A 21137-nucleotide genomic window follows, 5' to 3' on the forward strand; every position below is an offset into this window, starting at 1 on the left:
TAGTATGAGAAATAAATATTACATGATCTGGACTGAGGAAAAAATTCTCTTTGTACTTGCAAAGAAGATACAAAAACTACTTTGAAAACTGATTCTAGCACATCAGTTCCAGCTATTCTATTTTCAACAACTCCCACCAGCACAATGGGTTGATTCTCTTCTAAATGTTACACACTTATATCATTCAGCTATTTCATTTCACATACATGTTTTTCAATTATATTATTAACATAATTTACTACGTTTTAAAATATTGATAAAATTTAATTAATAAATCTCTTTTTTATATTAAACAATATTTCCCCACATGATTTCACATCCTGACATACAGCAAATGGGGAATCTTCTAGCAATTATTCCTATTTTCTACCCAATTTTAGAGAAAGCTATTGAATGTCATATGCAGATATCAACTTGCATATAAAGTATATAAATATGCATATAAAGTAACTTTGCTGAATCCGTCACTCACTTTTACTAAAGAAATGGATTTCAAATAGCTTATTTGGTATTTCTACAAGGCACAACTGTGTCAATGGTCTTATAGTGAACCTTTACTATACCTGGATGTTATTTGCGGTATAAAATTTGAAGACATTTTCACTACACAAAACTATCATGTTTGATTTGTAAAAAGAAGCAATGGAGACTGCAACAAGAATAATAAATTATTGAGTTCAGATACATCCCATTCTGGGAACAATGTACCTGTAAGCTTTCTAAGTGATAAGAGTATTGCTGTTGTAGAAAGTGACAGTTCACGAAGCACATTACAAATGATATGCATTTTTTACAGATTCGGTCTTCTGTTTTGCAATTTTCCTGTCACAATACATTCATGCTGCTTTTTCTTGTCATCCTGTTAGGACGCTTCAATTGCCCACAGATTCCATATCATGAGAGAAAAACATCCAGAGAAGTTCAACAGTAGGTAAGAATCTAAAAATACCTTCATATTAAAATATTTTTCCATGTTACTAAGATATGGTCTGTGAGGGGTTAAGTTTTGCACATCCTTTAAAATATTGATTCTTATAAAAGAGAGGAAATTGGTTCATTTTATATTAAGCATGGGCTTCCAGACTGCTTGTAGTGTAACTTTTTCATAGCTGGTATTTCAGCTGAAATGAATAGCATTATAAATAAACTGTTCTCACAGGTGAAATGTTTGCCTTGTAAGACTTGCATGGACAAGATTATGCATTGTGTTTGTGAGGATCCCTGAACTGACACTTTGCCATTAGGCACTGAAGAACACTTCTTAGACAGCTGCAGATGGTGATCCTTATGTTTCATTCCCACACTCACACTGGTACATTGACAGGGGGCTCTTCCACATATACTCTTAGTAAGGGCAAGTGAATGCCATTTTACACATAACTGCTTTTATCATTAAGAAACTTTGTTTCTATAAAAAAAGTCAGGAGTGAGACTTTGCATCTGTTTCTTGTGTTGCTTTTTGAATCTTCAGTGCTATTGCAAAGCTTTTCTGGAGATTAAAAATGTATTACATTTACTGTAAATTCAATTATCTGGTTTGTTGAGTAGATAACATTCATAATGCAATGTTTATGTTTGTTTCTTCTTATTTAGGTAATTTAGCAAGTAAGTTGTGGTGGTTAAAAGCAACATTTCAGAAACTTTAATTAGCATTTAAAGACACATGGGGAGAGAAAAGTAAGATACAACATTATTTGGGATAAACAGAGAATGTCTAGAAATAATTACTAACAGAAATGTTTTTTCACTGTGACCCCAACCATAGACTGTTAAGTTTTCCATGAGGGTGACCTGGAAAGTCTTCTGTAGATGCAGATCTTTGTAGACTTTAGGATGATAAAATATGCTGTTTGTGTTCTCATCTAAGAGCTGTACAGAATGATGCTCAAATATGTTTGAACATTATCTTGCTTACTGTTTTTACATTAAAAGTATATATTTTATAGCTCATAGTCAGAATGGGGGCTTTTTTTTCTGAAACACTCAATCTGTTTAGCATCTATACAATGGCATACTCTGAACCCAAGTTTATATTTCTTTTTAAGTCACACAATATGTATTTGTTTTCTGTGACCTCCTTTTCCTAGCTCTGATGCTTCTCATTCTGAAAGAATTATAGTAGGATAAGATCTGAACTCAAGCCTGATCTATGGATCCCTAGGTACTGTACCCTACCAGCAGGTCTAGAGATATTGGACTTTTAGCAAACGATGATATTCTAGGCCCTGAAGATGAAGCTAGTTTATCAGTGGTCTTTCTGCATATTTTCAGCAGTTGGCAATTATAATTTGTAAAAAGCTCGGCTAATAACATGAGTTTCAGATCAGATTTCATGTCACAATAAATCATATGCCATTAATAACATCTGCTAGCAGACTCACCTTGAAATTCATCTATATTTTAAGGAACCTGATATTTCTAACATTATCTTTAGGAAATTAATTGCAAAAATATATAGTCGCAGTCCCTATCTATGTACTTTGGTACTGTGATATTGAAAGAACTTGAAAAAGAGCAATGATTCTCTAGGTATTTAAAAATTATTCAGAAAGGTTATGCTTTTCTAAAAAACAGTATAAAGATTCGAGCAAAGTATAATAGAAACTGGTATTTTAAAATGTGTTTTCTTTTGTGTAGTGAGAAAAAAATGTGGATTTCTATTTCTGTTCAATAGAATTTTCCAGATGATGTTAGTTCACAAATCTGTTCGCTACCACTTATTTGCGTGTAGAAATAAGTCCATAATATGTTGCAGCAGCGTTTTCCTGGAATGTATGAAAAGAAACCCCTTCTTTAGTTGTCTGCTAAGCTCCAAAAGTTAATTCAACAGAATGTAGAATTTTCTATGCAATCTAAATTATTTAGGCTCAGCAAGTCCAACTCAAGTCTGATTCATAGTGGGCTCTGTAGTTAACAGCACCTGCTCCTTTGAAAACCCTACATTACTCATTTGAAAATCCTACACTGTCATATGGGCATATCTCTTGTGATTTAAAAAAAGTAATTCTTTTTTGCTTTTATGTTAGTTTCCTCTTGCCTAATTTTCCAACATTTTAACTTTCACAGTTATCATTCAGAGCAGGTCGTTGCACTGAGGTTCTACTCTGAAAAATGAACATACAAAAATTTTCCTTACTGAAGAGAAACTTTAAGTTTGTATTGTGTGCACAGGTCTTTTGGAATCCACAGGTATTTGCTTCAGTGAAGTAAGTTAGTTAAGTTTGGAGTTAGAGAATCTTTTACATTAAATCCTGGTAATGATCCTCAAATTCCTGAGGACATTCCTTGCCACTCTGATCCCAAGGTTCATGTGTAAATAGAGCATACTAATAGGAAAACACATCCTGACACATTCTACTTGTGTGGAAGCAAAATCTTCTTGCACTTGTTTATCTTCTCAAAATGAAGGTGAGAGAATATTGCAAGACTTAGAATGGCTTTTTTTAATGACTGTTAGCCAATGTTGTGGCATTCTTTGGAACTAGGTCACTAATTCTCGGGAACTGTGACATATTTTGAATTTCCGCGGTGTTCACAGATTTTGGACATAAACACTTAGTGTTACTGACTTATTAAAAATAAAAAGAAATAAATTTAGGTGTAGGTTTCTAAATTGTCTGGAGATAGATGGACATATAAGTCTTTGGAGAATTTAAGTTTAAGTATGTGTAAATATTCATGCACTAAAAATCCACATTATCAATTGTTTCCTTTGCAATGAAGCACCTGGTTATTTGAGTTTCTTAAGAAATTAAAATCACGTTCCTTTGTCAAAAGGGTCTTCTGTGTTCAGAAGCTTAATTTTCAATTAAAAAATACTTTATACATGCCTTAGTATCTTGAAAATGTTATACTTGTACTCTGTGATATGGAATGGCCCCATATAGTTTTCCAAATAAGGCTCAGCATAAATGTCTACCAGTGATTTTAAAAAATGCATTCCTTGTTCCTAATCCCAAGTCTGGAAGAGAAGAATTCTGGTGATGGTTAAATAGTAGAGAATGGAAGTGAGAACACAGCAGTAGCATCCTGAGCTCTGTCAAAATAATGAATATTAATATGCCATTTTAATTATATCTTTTGATCATTAGCACACATTATCAGAAACCAGGATTGATATTGCATTAAGATTTAAATGTGTTCGTCAACCCCAAAATCTCAGCTGTCACATTACCCACTCTACAGGTCTGAAGTGCTCACAACCCTGTGTTTGGGAAATCAGTTTCCTTCCCAGCATCTCCTGCTTAAGAGTAGGGTCAAATTTTCCGATGTAAGCGTGGAAGGGCTGAGTTAGTGCCAGTGGGGATAAAACTTGCAAAAGGCAGTATTTCAAGTGAAAGTATCATTAAACTAGGACATTCTGTTGAAATAATGATTCAGTTAGTCCAAAATGCCCTACAGGGAGATCTGTGTAAACATCATAGGCTCGATGCTGGGAATAACAGATGTATGAGTTATGTGACTGGAATATACACAAGGAAACAAAGAATATGTTCAACAAAAAAATAATTCAAGTTGATGTTAGCTTTTCTAAAACCATATTCGGTTCAATTAGGCATACTAATTTGACTCTTTGGCATCCTATAGCATAAAAGATATTTCTTAGTCTCAGTAAACTAAAGTAGAATTTATAAATTCCATTTACAGTCTTAAGTACGTTGTCTTTGAAGTTTCCAAACATCACTCTATTTCCATCTTTTATGAAGAAAACCTAAAGCAGAAAAAGTTCCTAATAGTTTGATTTATGTCATATTCCTGACCATATATTTTTGAGACTCCCTCTCAACTGTTTAATTATGCTTTTATTTTGTGCTGATATCTATGCATTTAATCTCTAAGAAAGTTTTTAAGTAATAGAAATTACTGATTTACCTTGTTCAAGTGTTCTCCAGGAGAATAAGGAAGGGCCACAGTAAGAAAAGGTAGGAGAAATGGCAGATAAATTAGCAAGTTATTTTGTGTGTCCTGAGTACTGCACTATACAGTGTTATAGCATCATATCTTGGCTAACATCCAAAAAAAGGAAAAAAATCCTGTTATGCATACCCTGTTACTGTATTCAAAAGCTGTATTGTAAGGGATGTCTAGTCCTGCCTGACAGCAAAGAAGCCAGAACACAGTTATTCCACTTGAATACTGGAGTTGAAGATAAGTTCAAATTTTGTGACTGAAAGTTAAAAAAATCAGTTTAAGAGCAAAATTAGTTGTGATGGGGTGAATTAAATGGTCTATTCTTATATGTGCTTGCCTTTGTTTTAAATTTGACTTATTTCCTCTTCGAATCCAACAGTCAAAATGTTTCATTTTGAAAAGAAAAAAACTGTTTTGATATTTTCATTATTCTTCCAGTTTTTCAGTATGGGTGATGGAGTCTCTTGGATTGAATCACAACCCCACATTTTCAGTGAAGATACTAAGCATCAACACAAAATTCCTAACTTTAATTGCAGGCCTTTCAGCTTCTCCTTCAACTTCTCCTCTCTTCCTAGTTTTGACTGATAGGAAAATGCTTAAAAAGAAGACACTGGCCTCACAGAGAGACCAGATTGCAGACATCTGTTACCTGTCCCACTGATCCCACAGGTTCCTTTTCAGAAAAGGATAAGGCTGCAGGGAACAGTACCTCTGAACTCAGGCAGCATTGCTGCAACTGTAGTCATCAGAAGAAGCAAAGCAAGGTGAAAATATTTGTGATAGAGTGCAAAATATTCTCCCACAGGCAAGAGATGTCTTGTAGTTAGACTACTACTCTGCCTAGCTCTTGGTTATAATGTTTATAGAGAGAAAGAAATAAAAAAACAACTAGCGTGTTCTTTTGTCAGACTTCAAACATGTAGTAGCCCACCTTTAGAGATAATGCCCGAAGCACATAAGGTGTGCTTGAGTTGGGACAAAGGAAGATACTTGGAGCACAAATCTGGTTTAGCCTATATCTGCTGTCTAGAGAGCAAAATCACAGTAGTTTGCATCTGCAGTATCTGCACCTCTCTCTGATATAAGATTTCATGTTTTCTAGAAAGTGTTAATGGGCTAAGGCCCTCTGTTTGAGAGACTTCTTACTCTTCTAAACATTATTCTATAGCAGCTGTCTGGGAGGCTGGTGTGGTTGGGGAACCTTGGGTTCAGACTCATGAGGACTAGAGGCAGTGTGCTGTATAAAATTTATGTTAAGCAGGAATCCTTAAGTCCTGGGCATCCCCTGGGATTTCAAAATACATCTCTGAAAGCAGTGTGCTGTATCAGACCATAAGCAGAGCGATGACTTTATGTTTGTATTCTTGGGGTCTGCAGCTATTGAGTTCATTAACGCAGGACTAAACTGGGAACAGATTTTGTACTGTTAGAGTGGTAAGGGCTACTCATTCATTGGGCACTTCCATTGGGGAGGATCACCATTCTGCACTTTTAAAGACAAATGACTAACATATATACTCGTACTATTGACAAGATATGGGAATGTTGTCTTTTTTTTCTTTTAAGAAAGTTATATGTTTATAAGATATGTAGTGATACCCAGTTTTTAAAGAAATAGTTTCTTTAGAAATTGTCAAGTAAAGTGTATTTGGGTTAATGTCAAAGGGTTAAAATCATTGCATTTCCAGGAGACAGAACTGTTTATGGTGCAGAATCATACAGAGGGATTGGCCCAGCATGCATTGTGGAAGTAACAAACTGTTGATTTACAAAATGTCTATCCATATGCTACAGCCCAAGGTCAATAGAATCTAATTTTCTTCAACTGGCGTCAGGCTGGTTAAGAAATTTATTGCAGATGATGTTTTGTTACTCAGAGCAGGTCACTAAGCCTTTTCTATGTATTGAAGTGCCTAGTGAATGTTTTACACATTCCTTAATTAATTAAAACTACTGCCTTTTATTACAATGCGTTAAAGGCAAATGTAACTCCATAGGAATTAAATCTTGGTCTCTTCCACAGTATAGTCCCACCATTTGAAATAACAGTGAATAACACAATGACAGAAAAAGTTTTCTTACTTCTTTAATTTGTAGTAAATTCAGATGTGAGAGGAGTCTATAGTAGATATGAAAAACACTGTAACAAAACTGCTAAACTACAGCTTGCTATTTGTTCCGTGTTGATGAAGTGTGGTCAAGCATTTCTATACAAATCAATAAGGTTATTTTCTTTGTATTTTCATGAACACACTAAATAGAGCACTTTGTAATAAAATTGGGTTTTATCAAATTCTGCTTTTTTTTTTGAGAGAGGGATTATAATCAGAACTAATGAACACTAACGTGGATTTGCAGCTTCAAGCTTCATTTTGAATGAATTAATTTTCAAATCTCAGAAGCAAATGGCAAATCTTTATGTAAGTTTGATGTGGCTATAATTCATGTTTACAACAGATGCTGGGGTTTATAAACAGTTAAGCAGCAGCCCTTTCTAATATATGTCACAAACCCAACAAAACCTTCTTTCAAAATCCAGTCCATATTGCTAAGTGGCCACAATGCACCTATATATAATATGATTGACAATATCCGATCCATTAAAAGCAACAAAATTAATTGTTAAGGGATAATTTTTACGCTTCCTATTTAATAAACATAAACGCAATACTCTTTAGTACAAAGAAATTAAAATTTAATCAGAACAATGAAAACCTTTTCTCTGAACTGTGGGTGCTTTATGGGGCTTTTTTTTTAATCCTTTAATTCCGGTAATTAAACCCTTACTACAGTGCACATAGATAATGAGGAGAACCCAAATACTCCTTTAGTACAGCAAAGACTGACACAATATACAGCATGTGCTTTTACTTGCCTTCTCCTTTAACTCACAAGAAATTGGGTCTTAGGTTTGCTTCCGATCCTGAATTTTGTGATTAATATACTCCAGATTCCAACTCTACACTCTGAAATTGCGAATTGGTTTGCATCATATTAGACAAACTTATGTAATTGGGAAGAAAATTTTGAAGAATTTAGCCAGTCCTCCTAACCCTTAGTACTACTGTTCAGAATTCACTTTTAATAGATTACCTGAAAAGTAATGCTTTCAGCCAATATGTCAGTTCCTGATTAAGTAGACAAAATTCTTATCTTGTTAATTATATAACTGAAGCGATTTTAAGTACTTAATATATCAAATGAAGAACCTGTGTCAACATCTCCATAATTTCAGATAACATTTTCCATTTGCCTCATTATCCCATTTGAAAGTAGTTTGCCTGGCTCATGTCTGTGTGTTTTCATGTAAGTATTTTGACTGTTTTCTGATCCGATTCCAAGTTCCTTATTTTTATTGCAATAGATTGCATAGCCCTTTCTAAGAAATGTGCAAAGCTAGAGGTATTTCCAAACTTGTAGTATGAAGTAAAGAATAATTTGTGTATCTTAGAAAATAAGATCAATCAATCAGATCTCTCTCAGTTAAAATTCTTATTCTCTTCCAATTTATATCTTCATTTTATTAACATAGGATTTATTTTTCCAAAGAAAATATTTTGAAAATATTTGTTTTTAATATCACAGAGCAATTCACATAGTGCATTTTTATGAAAATTGAGTGATAGATGCAGCTGCACAACAGTACCTTTGTTATAACTGCATTGTCCTAACGTTGCCTCCAGAATAATTTTGGAGTTTGGTTTTACTTGTAAAATAATACAGACTACTGCTTCTTTTTATTTCACCTGATAAGGACACAAGTATATAATCAAAATTGAGAAGTATTTGTCTTAGTATTGAAAATGTCTTTAGCATTGATATAACCAAATTTATATTTTCATTCTTTCATATTTGGTTTTTCTTTATATGTATTTTTTTATTTTCTGTTATGTAATGATAGCCAAAATATTATTTTTTTCAGTGTCTTTGTGTGTGTGTGTGTGTGTGTGTGTGTTTGTGAAACAAATTTTAAATACATTTTTAGAGAAAAGCACAAAACAAAAAACATCACCAGAAAAATGTATTGGCTGACTTGGTGATTTAAAGGGAATGGCTGTTGCTTATTCTGATATGTGACACTACTGCTCTTGAAGCCATGTTTATCTAAGATAGAAAATTTGTTTAGAGTTATATTGTCCATCTTTCCCTCATGATACTTCATAGTCTGCCTAACAGAAGTTCTGATGTGTTTTGGGAATACTATTTTGGTCATTTATGCCTTTGAGACTAAGTCATATAATTTCTTACATTCTTGCCATTCCTAAGACAGGCTTACTCATTTTAGGATATTTCTGTGTGCTGTCATGGCACTGAAGGAATTCCTCTCTGGCTTCTCTTACAATTCTATTGCTGAATGATTGGCAACTATTGATCTACATCTGCTTATGAAGTAGAAGATTAATGGATAGTCATTTTCTCTCACCATTGTGTAGGGCATTAGGATCCTGCTCTCACGTTTTCCTTTTGTCACACAGAGAAATTGTGGGAATTAAAAAAAAATTGCCAGATTGCTCAAATAAAAGTAGTTCATGTTCAATTAGCCTTCTCTTTGCCCTTCAGGAAATACACACTGTATATGTATTTGTCTCGAGTGCTCTCTAATGTTCAGCTCTGGTTTGGGTAAAAGGGTTCAGATCAACGAGGCATGTGGCAGATTGTTGGCTAAGGGGTCAGTATACCCCTGGCTCCTTCCAGCTCAAAATATCCAGGAGTACTTTATGGGGAAACTACCAAGACAGGATACAAGATGGGCAAAGAAACATGCGGAGAACAGTGTAATTTTGGTATTGATTCTCAGAGTTTTAAAGATCAGGAGTTACAGAATTCTGAATTCCTTACTGATCAGAAATTGGGAGAATGAGCTTGATGTTTCTGTAATGTTTGAAAGCCATGGCATAAAATGGATCACAACAGGAAAAGGAGAAAATCATTGGACATAAAAACTGTTATCTAGTAGTTGCTTGGAATTTATTAAGCTTGGAAAGTTTTCAGTTCTATCCAGTTTCAATCCCTGTAAGTCAACTTAGTTATGGCAAGAATTAATACTGTTCCTTAGGTTAATAAATTAATATTAATTTTAAAAATAATATTGAACTTAGGTTATTTTTTTTCTTCTGATGAGCTAAAATTCAGGACCAGAGTATCACTTGAATCCACATGTCATAGGTAGATGTATTAAAAGCTACCTAGGATTTTAATTTAATAGTCAGAGGAAGAAGTTGTTTATTTTGCCTTTTTTTTTTTTTTTGTTCAAATTAGACTTAGGGAACAACAGCAAGTAATATGGTTTCCCGATTCTTGAGAACCTTTCAGTTACACTGTTTTTAATAAAGATTTGTCCATATGAGGGACAGCAAGGTCTGTTAACCTTTCTTGCAGCATGCTATTTCTGAGCCAATTATGAAGATGTCTAAAGGCATCGAATGCTCTTTGGAACAGTAACTTGTGATTTGGGAGTATAATGGCCAACTGGAGAACTTTCTCTGTGGTTAGTGTATCTGTGCCCACAATATATAAAAAACAAGGGCAGCATTGATTTTTTTTTTATGAGCTAAAATACTTCTTGGATTTTTTCTTTTAGTTGTGGTGATATATTAATAACTATAGTAACAGCAGAAATAGCAGAAGCTTCTTAAGTGATTTGGAGTTTGATAGTAAAGCCTTGAAGGCTGTGTTAAGTTGTCAATCTAGGGTTTTTATCAAGATTTTGTTGATGTTCAAAGAAAGAAAAAAGTGTTAATCAAAGAAATATGTTCTTCTTGCTGATACGAGGCAGCTGACTATTCACACTGAATGAAATCTTCAATATGTTTAGCTGCTTTGATTTCATAGAGAATTGTAGTGTAAATCTGCAGTGAAAGTGATTTGGGAACATACATTTAATTGACAAATTGTTGTGGGCTTTTCTAATTAAACCTGAGTCGATTGACCTAACTAAGTATGGCTTATCCAAAGAAACCTTGCAGAAGGAAAGCTGCACAGCAGCCAGGACACTGCAGCCATGGGGCTGTTTTTACACCGGCATCATATTGAGGGCAGTCAGCCAGGAAGAGGGAGTTTGGGGTTCAAGTTGCCCTTCTGACAAGAAATAATCAGATACACTCTTTTACTTGGAAAGTGTTTTAGTCACTAAACAACAAAATAGGAGCAGGACTACAATGCAAATTCAAATGTCATCGTTCACAACTACAGCAGAAACACAGAAAACAAGTAAACAGGTGGGAATTTGACTCTGTCATGAGGTTGCCAGGTGAAGAGGCAGTTTTGTATTATTTAAAGTCTGGTGAAATACTAAGTTTTTACTATATTGCTTAAATTATTAACAATATTTATCCACTACTTTAGCCACACGAGCAAAATAAGTATCATGAAACCTGGATGCTTCTGCTGCAAAGGCGATGGTTTATGTGCCGTGTGCGAGTATCTGCATGCCAGAACGAGAGATTCCTAGCTGCTTTTGTTAAATCTAGAATAGGATAGCAGCAGCAGGAGACAATAAGCCATGAACTGCCAACCCTTTTTATGACAAAGGGCATGAAGACCTGTGGTGCTAGCCAGGTGAACAAAGATTGGGAGTCACAGCAGGAGACAAATATTCAGGAGGAAGAGATTTGCATATGTTTGGACTGGGAGGTTATAAAAGCCCAGGGGTCCTTTGTTGGGGGTCCCTCCTCAGAGGAACCAGCTTGACTTGCCTCTCTGTTACTGCAGTATGAATAAATTGCATTATAGAATGAGACATCTGAGACTCTGCTGTGGGAAACCTAGAGCTGAACTGGTGGGGAAGCCTGGTCTAACCACGTGTGAGTGGGGTGTGGAGTAAAGCAGGCACCTGTCAGCTCACTGGAGCTGCTGTCTCTGAAGGGACTTTGGTCCCAGCAGTGGCAATATCTGGTGTTGGAAATGCGACTGCCAGAGAGTCTCATGAATGGTCAGACTGAGTGGTTTCCGTAACAACCTACAATGCCCAATGACACTAAAATTTAGAATGGGGGAATATAGGCATGGTGCAGAGCAGTCCCTGTCAGAGAGACAGATTAGACACAGCAAACACTGCCAAAGACAGAACTGCTTAGAGGTACAGAAGCAAGATGCCCATCAGGGCTACCCTGAACCTTCACTGATTCTGACAGTTTCTCAAAATGATTCATGGACAGTCACAGCTGACATGTGTAATGAACTACTTCTGAGCTGGATGGCACTGCAAGGTCTGCATGAAGCACAAGACCACGTGTTCTTCTGAGGTTTAGGGTAGATTTAAAGTACTAAAGGACAAGGCAATACCACTATGGCTGTTTTGCTTGTACTTTGAGGGCCATCTGAGTTGGCACCAGCTCTGCCATCCTGGAAGCATGTTCCATTACAAAATGGAGATGTGGCAGAAGTATTGGATAAAATGTGTGCACTGGTTGAGTACACTGAATCACAAGCCAGTGTTCCCTAGTCTCCTATATTATACCAGCTTCTTAGTCCTTACAAAATGTATTTTAGCTGTCTCAAGTGAAGGAAGTCTTTGAGATTAAATTTTAATTTACAAATTTATTCTTGCTATAAGGCACACTCATCTTTTCCTTCCTCTGGCATCTTAGGACTTCTCTTGCTTCTCTTTCTGACTTGACTCCTTTTTTCCTTACCTTTCTTGACTTAACTTTGTTCTTTCACCTTATAAAATAATCAAGGATACAGATTTCAACAATACTGTACTCTTGGTTAAGAAGGATTTCAATTTTTATTATAAAGCTAAATTAAGAGCTTCTTAATGCTCATGGTTTAGTATTTTAATAAAAAGGGAAAGGGAGAAGCTGGCAGAGAAAGAGGAAAGTACTTTTCAGCCATGTCTGACACTTGAAGTCCTAAGTGTTGCTTTGTTTTGTCTATTTATTAATTTTGTCTGAGTCCTGTATTGTATATTGTCTATCTTCTTCTTTTATTCTCTATGAAATAACGTGGTGTAAAGCTGCATGTGCTGTACACTTCTACCTGAATACTCTTTGACAATGTAAAGTTAAGTAATAAAACCATAAGTATGGCCATTTAATGCAGTGAACTGGTAGCACACTAAAACCTGTAGCTTGGAAAAGGATATATTCAGTTTCTGTGCCAAGATTTTGATGCACAGTGAGAAATCTGTGAGAGCTTCTGGAGGTGCAATCCCTTTTGAAAGCATATGGAAATAAAAGCCCAATGCATGCTAAAAAAATGGAAAAGTGACATTAAGATTTAGAGAAGTGATTTTCCTCATGAAAGTCTGTAAAGAAGCATGAAGCAAAGTATCAATGCCACTTGCAGACTAAGTAACTGCTGTCTATTTTTTCTAGAATTAATTACTTTTATGGGGTTTTTTTTTGAAATCACTCTGACATACCTAACTGTGAATATTATCTTATTTTGTTGTCCAAGAATTTAGATTTGGGAATAAGCACAGACCTGTTGCCTGGCAATGTCAGACAGTGTATCACTGAAGTCCTGATCTGTCTGAGCTTTTATATTTTTCACCTTTTGTCACAAGACATGCTTTTGTTCTTTACAGTTGTAAGTCAAAAAATGCAGAGATGGAGTTTACTATAAAACAATGACTTCATGGCTTGTTTCATTAACTCAGGTACTGTCTTGTACATTAAAATTAAGTAACGTCCAATATTTCAGACTGTCTTATTTTACAGACTATTGGTAATGTCCATGTATAATATCACAGAATATTGAACAATTTTTATGGCTGGATATATCTTACCCACAAGCCACAGGAGGTGAACTCTTAACGGTATCAGATAATACTTAAGGAAAATCAGTATCTTTATAGATCTTAACCTTATGAAATTCTATATTGCCCATGAGAGCAAAGTATCCTGCTTTCTGGATGAAGGAAAAAATATGTAGTTAGTAAAGCTTCCTCAGAGATAGTGCTGAGCAGGAAATAGTTTCCCTGATGTGAAAAAATCAGAACCTGCCCTCATGACAGAAAGGGAACTTTGCCTCTCTTGCAGTTGCTGCTACACTGAGAGCTGAAGTGCTTGCTTGAAATGAGACAGTCCCAGCTGCAAACCCCTGATTAAGACTCACCTTCTCCCTCTGTGCTGCTTAAGTAAAGTACAAGTTGTCTTGTGACAGACAGCTTCGGGTTTTGTTTCTTTGTTTGTTAAGTGGTGAATGTTCATTTAAAAGAAACAGAGCACCTGAACAGTATAGGCTCATCCAAGGGGCTTGGATGATGGTTATGCTGTCCTGCTACCAGGATGACAACTTCAGCAGGTAACAATGAAAACTGTGGCTAGAATTGCAAAGGTAAGAGCAGTTGCCTGAGATTTGGATATTAACTTATGCCTTTAATGCAAATACGGTATACACAAACTGTGTTTCCTAAATCCCAGGTGATGACTCACCAGAGATAGTTAATAAAGGGTAGCTAAGCATGCTTTTATATGTAGCTTTAAGCTGATATTCCATCTGTTAGCTAACAACTCTTTCTAGATGAAAATTCTATTAAAATTGGCTTCATTATGTGTAGGGGTTTTTTTTTTTTATTTCATTGCATAATACAGCCTAATCAAAGATAGCTAAAAATAATCCAGGTTACCTCTACATGGAAGTCATAACATGTATCCTGAGAGGGGAAAAAACCCAAAGGTAACAACTTGCACCATATTTTTTTACCGCAGTGACCAGTGAAAGAAAGTCTTTAGTTACTGGTGAGCCCAATAGGATTTCTTCATTACAGGGCAGATAACACGACCCTGTATTGGTTTAAAAGATGGATTCCTGTATGTATTTACAAGCTGTGACATTCTGCATTTCCTTTACAAAAAGTCTTTGAAAATATGGAGGTCAAATTTCAGTCTTAGGTAGAATGATATTTTAAATAATTATGTATTAAGTATTTCTGTCAAGATTTCTACTTTTTGTGGCATAGGTCAGCCTAAAGACTTGTTCCAGGGGCATCCTTGACAGCACTTCAGATTATGTTTGGCTTGGTTTTGTCTTCTAGGTTGCAATATAGAATATTAATTGTCAGTTTTACATAAGAAGAGCTACACATAGAGAGATGTTAGTTTTGTCCCACGGCTCATGATTGAGATCAAAAAGAGAAAAAATAAATTACCTTATCTACTTTGGGTTTAACATACACTTTCTACATTGGAAACTAGTGAAAATAGTTTAAATGTTTGCTAAGTTATACCTCACCTTAATAAAAAATGCACATAGAACATACTTGTTTCTTACCGTTTTAGAAACAGTTGATATCCTCATTTGTACTTCATAATCCACCACAGTGAAGGCTTAATAGACCATTAAAGAAACGGTGGGAAGTTAATTTTAATATGTAATGGTGTGAGGGGTTTTATTTTTTCCTTAATACAATGAAGCCTCTAACAATTTTATTTGCAAAGAAGATGATTATTTAATAAAGTGACAAACTGTCCCACTGATAGGATACATTAATTTTCTTCTAAAGCTGTTCCTTGTACTCCATAAGAAGGTGATAATTAGGTTTGCAGATTAGAATAACATAATCAGACCACTTGTGTGGATGCTTGTTAAAATATATTTTCCTCTTCATATAAGCCTCATAATAATTAAAAACTGTTTAAAAAGAGAACCATTCTTTTTCAGTATGGACTTTTTAAATGAGTCCTAATAATATATCAAGTTATTCTTAAGCTAATTCAACTTTTTAAAAGGTTAATATTTGAAAAAGAGTATGGGAAGTGATTAACTGGTGAGTTTAAGTATTAGCATTAGGTTTTGCAGGAACACCTACAGTATAAAACAGCTCTCATTCATATCCTGATTTAATTTCTTCCACTGTCACTCCTGATTGTTCCATTTAATCTTTCTTAAGTCACATAAAATTATCTTGTATGTGTAAATTAACAATCATTTTCTAATTTCACTGCAAACTTTAAGCACTGTCAGAGAAAAAAAATATATATACTGGCAGTGATTAATTCTCTATTTTAAGCAAAACTAAATGCAGTTACTATTGAGGTAGAGTGCACACAGAGTGATTTTTTTGGTGACTCTAGACTCCAATAAAGACAGTGGAGAAATAGCAATGAATGTAAAATGAGTGGTTCACATCTAAACAATCAGGTCTTGTGTCTATCACATTGAATCAGTGCAATATCCACTGACCTTACATTTTAAAACATTGAAGCCAATTTCCTTTGCTTAGGATCTGTGTAGTATTCAGTTCTTCTTAAAACTAACTTCCTGGCCTAACCCAAGGAGGAAAGTGTACAGCCTGAGATCATTTAAAGTGTCTTTAAATGTTCCAATTTTATCACTTTTAATAAGATTGAGATTTTTTTTTTCTATAGCTCAATGAAGTTTTATTCTAGGGAAGAGGGGAAAGTATATTGTCTGATATTTTGTTTTTGTTTGCATCAGCCTTGAAATTAATCTTACGCTAAAGAATAAAAACTGTTTTCTTAGTATTCTATCAGTGTGTTCAAACTTTCAAGGTCTGAGATGTTCCATTACAGCAGTTATGATCAGTGTGTTGATAAAGGAAGGCTGATTTAAACACTAAAAACCCAGCATGTTCTGGCTAGAAATCACTTCAGTTTCAAATAACTGAATGCAGGAAAAAAGTGTTACATTAACAAGGATTCTCTGAGTTATTAAATATTGCAATCATCTAATTTGTACATACATTCCAGTAAGCCTTACTTTGCGTGCACAGTTCCATATGTATATTTGATATACTGGCCTAATCAGCTTCAGGTTGTTGTGGGGACATGTTTTATGGACAAGTAAAAAGTAATCACGTTCGTTTTATTACCATTATGAAAGATGTAAAAGAATATTTTTTGTAGTGTGCTAAATATACCTGCAGAAAAGGACAAATACTCAGTCATTTACAAAATGGGATGCAATACTGACTGATTTAACAGCAGTAGATTAATATTATACACTCAGTCATGAAGGTATTTATAAAATATATTTTTAATATTGTTAAGTTTTTTTTTTATCATCGTTGGATGTTAACAAATCTTTCTTATTGTGTAAAGGAAATCATACGACAAAGATTAACCAGCGCTCTTACCCAGAAATTTATCAATAATGGCTCTGTAAGCCTATAGGCCAACAATTTAGAAACAATCGACAATACTTCTCCCTTCCTAATTAGATGATTCACAACAATCATGATGGTAAATAGCTACTTTGAATGACATTTTACATAACAACTCTAGATATTTTTGGTTGAACAAGACATGCTCATAGTGCATCCAGAAAAAAATGTAATTTTTCAAAATTTCTCAGAACTACACAAGTCTTCAAGGTAGCAGTCATTAGGTACAAGTCCTTTGTTTTACATTGTGGGCAAGGGTGATGCAAGTGGAGTGTTCTGAGGATATGTTTTCATCCTTGGTTTCCAGAATCCAGGGTTTGATGAGGTGCGTGGCAAGCTTTTCTCTTGGGACTTTTGACTTTTATAGGTAAAAAGCAAACAGCATAGAGACAGCAGGATTATCATGTCCAATCCTGTCCAATGGATTCTCAACACAAGGCCACCCATAAAATACCACAACTGAGATACTATTGCAGAGGCATGATGGTCTCTCATCAACTTGCAGGCTGAAAGCCTTTCTATATATGGCAAATTTTTCACAGTGTAAAAGGAGGACCTATAGGTGCAAGTAAGTGTAGAAATCCTGTTACAACTCTGTGTACTGGCCTTCCTTACATAGGAAATATTGCCATGTTGAAAGTAGATGGTTTATAGAGATCCAGCTTCAACTCCAAATTAAAAGAGGAAATGCTTACAGGTCCCTGATGTCCTGCCTTATCTCTAGTTTTAGTGTTGTCTTAAGAGGCCTGGCTTTGTCTTTAAAATAATAGTTTGTGCTTTAACACGCTAGAAAGTTTTGCAAAATTAAGGAAGAGAATTTAAATTTCAGTTATATTTACATCGTTAGCTCTATGCGTGTTTATAGTTGCTCTCTCACAGTCCATTAATACATAAGAGCTCAGATGAAGTCTTCAAGGCTAGTGAAACAGATATACAAAGGTTTTCCAGGGACTCTAGGACCAAATTGATGCCCTCTGGAATTCAGCCCAAGGCGCATTGACTGTCAAAGGACACGTCATCCTTTTTATGTATGCTAGAAACATATACAAGAGCAGAAAATGTGATGTAATTGAGAAAAAATTTTTTGAAGTAGAAATATGTAGTGAGCTTTCTCCCTTAGCCCCTTTGCAAGAAACTTACTAATCTTACTAATTATTGCAGTGTTTATTGATTACATTACTAACCCAAGTCTTCATCTTGCCACAGGGGGCAAGTAGATTGGGCTCTCCTAAATGGAAAAATATTGAACATTAGCAAAGTTATTGTGGAACATTAAATGTTAAAAATGTCTTCGAGAGTAATAAAGGTTAGAAAGTTTAGCAGGTCATCACACTCTTTTTCTTATTACTCAGATTTTTAAAGCATTCAAGTGTTAACCTTTTGAAAAGGAAGGGGAACAAAAGGAGAGGACAGATGATTGGGAGATCCTTAATTATCTGTTTCTTTAAAGAAGAGGTAGTCAGGTCCAACCTCATTCAGCTGCCATCACTTGCATAAAGCTGCTGAAGAGGGCTCCTGTGAATACCCAATTGCATGGCTCTAATTTGAGATAAAATCATGCATCTAACTATACTGTTATCAATAATTGATAGGCACTTATGAGTGTAATTCATTGAAATCTCACCTCTGGCCCAACCTCTGCCACTCCAGGAAGAAAAAGACAGCAGTTTTCTTTCTGGTTCTATCCAAATCATTGTGTGAGCTTTATAGGGGATTTAAGCAGTAAATTGTACACAATAAACATGTAGAAGAAGCCTGGCATGATGTAGAGCCTTTTAATAACAGTGTCTGCATTTTTTTGTTTCCTTTTACCCCTCTTTAAGAATATATATAAAAAATAATACCCCTTCCTTTGGTTCCCTGCTAAGAGTAAGCTTTTCTTTGAATGTCAACCATTTTCTAGAAGTTTTAAAAATTGAAAAGCTTTGCCCTTTTGACCTACTAATACATCTCAGTCACAGTTCACTGTGAAGCTGTGACAACATACACAGTGATAACAAGGCAGGCTGTTACATCCCCATTTTTTGTAATATTAACTATATTAGCATTACTGGGACACAGTTCATCAGGCTTGGAATAATGTAATTAATATATGAGATTCCACATAATTAAACTAGCCACCTGTGAATATATCCAAAGGGATCTTTCAATGCTGTTAATCTGGATATTTCATTCCAGTTTTGTGTATAACAGATTATTTAATCTGCATATTATTGGATGAGTGCCTACAATATTATTTCTAGTTTAAGCAAGCCTCCTCTCTCATTTGCAGAAGCCAACAAATGAGGTGATATAACAGTATTACCCCCTATACGACATTCTTCTCCTACCTCAGTTCTGTAGAGTCTAGAGACCCAAAAAGGAATGTAAGTGCTGTGGTTCTCTTACACAGAGGCATATGTATGAGCAAGACCTGAGAAGGGATCATACACACTATGTGATGTTTGCTCTTTTCATGAGTGCATGAAGCTCAGGGGGAACAAGATTGTGGATACTGGGTTAGCTGGCTGCAGTCACTAATCAGAAATCCTTTAGAGTTGCGTGGGTTAAAAAGCCACTTGAATGAACTCTTTATTCTATTTTCTAGTATTTTAAAGTTATATGATCTAAAATTTGAATTTTGCTGATGAAAAATCAGTTTACCTTGATGTAGTATGTCCTAATTTGAAAGAAGAAAAAAAAAAAAATTGCATTAAGCGCATTTCCACTGAAACAAAGGAAGCCTTTGTGTACTCACTTGCAAATAAAACTCTCTTAGAAAAAAATGCAACAAATATAGATTTGGCCACTGATTTAAGTAAAAGGGTACAAAATCACCTGTGAGTAAACTCAAGGCAAGGGCTATGCAATACATTGTTAAACTTTCTGTTGAACAGCCACCGCTTGATCAACTGTTGACTAGGACACTTTATCTGTTGCTACCCATAGAATAAGGGAAAGGGTTCTGTCTCTATCACATCTTATTTGTTCAGGTCTTGTTTTCAGGAATCCCCTGACAGCCAGAAATAATTTATTTTTATATTTATTTCAATGAAAATCCATTATATATTCAATTTTTAAAATTGTATTATGGTAAGAAGATTTGAACATTTTATTTCTTTTCTTTCCCTAGTCAATTCTAAATATTGAAGGTAATTATTACAACTCTGTGTGTGAATTTCATTTGATTCAGCAGAAATAACCTTGATAAAATGCTCACTTTTGCAAAGGTGCCCTTTCAAGATGCAAATTAACAAAATTACGTTAGTTGAAAACATATTTTGGAGGTATGCAATCAAAATAATAAACTAGTTAAGTAAAGCTTGCATGTGCAATCACATTTGGTAAATAAAAAAATATTTCTTAATAGGAAACTTGACAAGTTTTGCTTAGTGCAGTTTTTAATTCAGGTTATACATAGTTTCAGTTTTATGCCATTGTAAAAGTGAGTGCTCCCTTGGTTTTCATGGAAGTAAGAGATAAACAGACAGCAGTTCCAGAAATGGTGTAAACTACATGTCTGGAGAAGAAAAACATAATACCAGATCTTTCTCTTCACTCACACTCCCCAAAATAATTATGTGAGACAGCACTCAGCAAAAAGCTGATGCACTGGCTCAACTTCATCCTTCACAATCCCCAGTCTGAGATGCTGAGTAAATGTTTCTTAGAGAGGGGTTGAAAGTACGTATTTACTGCAGTTAACCCCACAGCAGTTCATCTTCAAATGATGCTGAAGCAGGCAAAGACTCTTCTTAGTGGCTCCCAGGCAGTCACAGGGGCAAGAACATTTCTTTAGATTTGCCCACTGTGCAGTAGTGATGCCATGAGTCTGCTTTATATATGGGTGTCAGTCTGTTCCTTTATGCCTTGCATAGAGTCATAAATTAATTTGAAAATATAATGAAAATATAATGAATTAAATATGTCATTAATTTCTCAGCAAAAATTTTAAGCTGTACTAGAAGAGCCATATAAATACAGTGAATATTCTGTTGTAGGACCTACTTTGAGGGGTAATTTTTTTTCTTCTTTTATTTTTTCTTCTTTTTAGTATGGTACTTTGTGACTTGAGTTTTGAGTGGTTTTTTGTGTTTTTTTTAAGTACTCTTATTGACCATCTTACCCCATGGACTTTAAATGGCAATTTAGAATATGTGCTATTTTGGCGTCA

General features: G+C 35.0%; 1 protein-coding gene across 8 annotated transcripts in view; it reads left to right on the plus strand.

Annotated features, from left to right (window-relative positions):
• Positions 1-21137, plus strand: part of DGKB (diacylglycerol kinase beta) — a 382874-nt gene that overhangs the window by 243206 nt on the left and 118531 nt on the right. For all 8 annotated transcript variants that reach the window (XM_048304406.1, XM_048304384.1, XM_048304373.1 and 5 more), the window contains one exon: positions 867-931. In XM_048304406.1, the coding sequence (XP_048160363.1) occupies positions 867-931 (65 nt within the window). The remainder of the gene's footprint in view (positions 1-866; positions 932-21137) is intronic.

Source organism: Corvus hawaiiensis, chromosome 1 (assembly GCF_020740725.1).
Source record: "Corvus hawaiiensis isolate bCorHaw1 chromosome 1, bCorHaw1.pri.cur, whole genome shotgun sequence".
Taxonomy (NCBI): domain Eukaryota; kingdom Metazoa; phylum Chordata; class Aves; order Passeriformes; family Corvidae; genus Corvus; species Corvus hawaiiensis.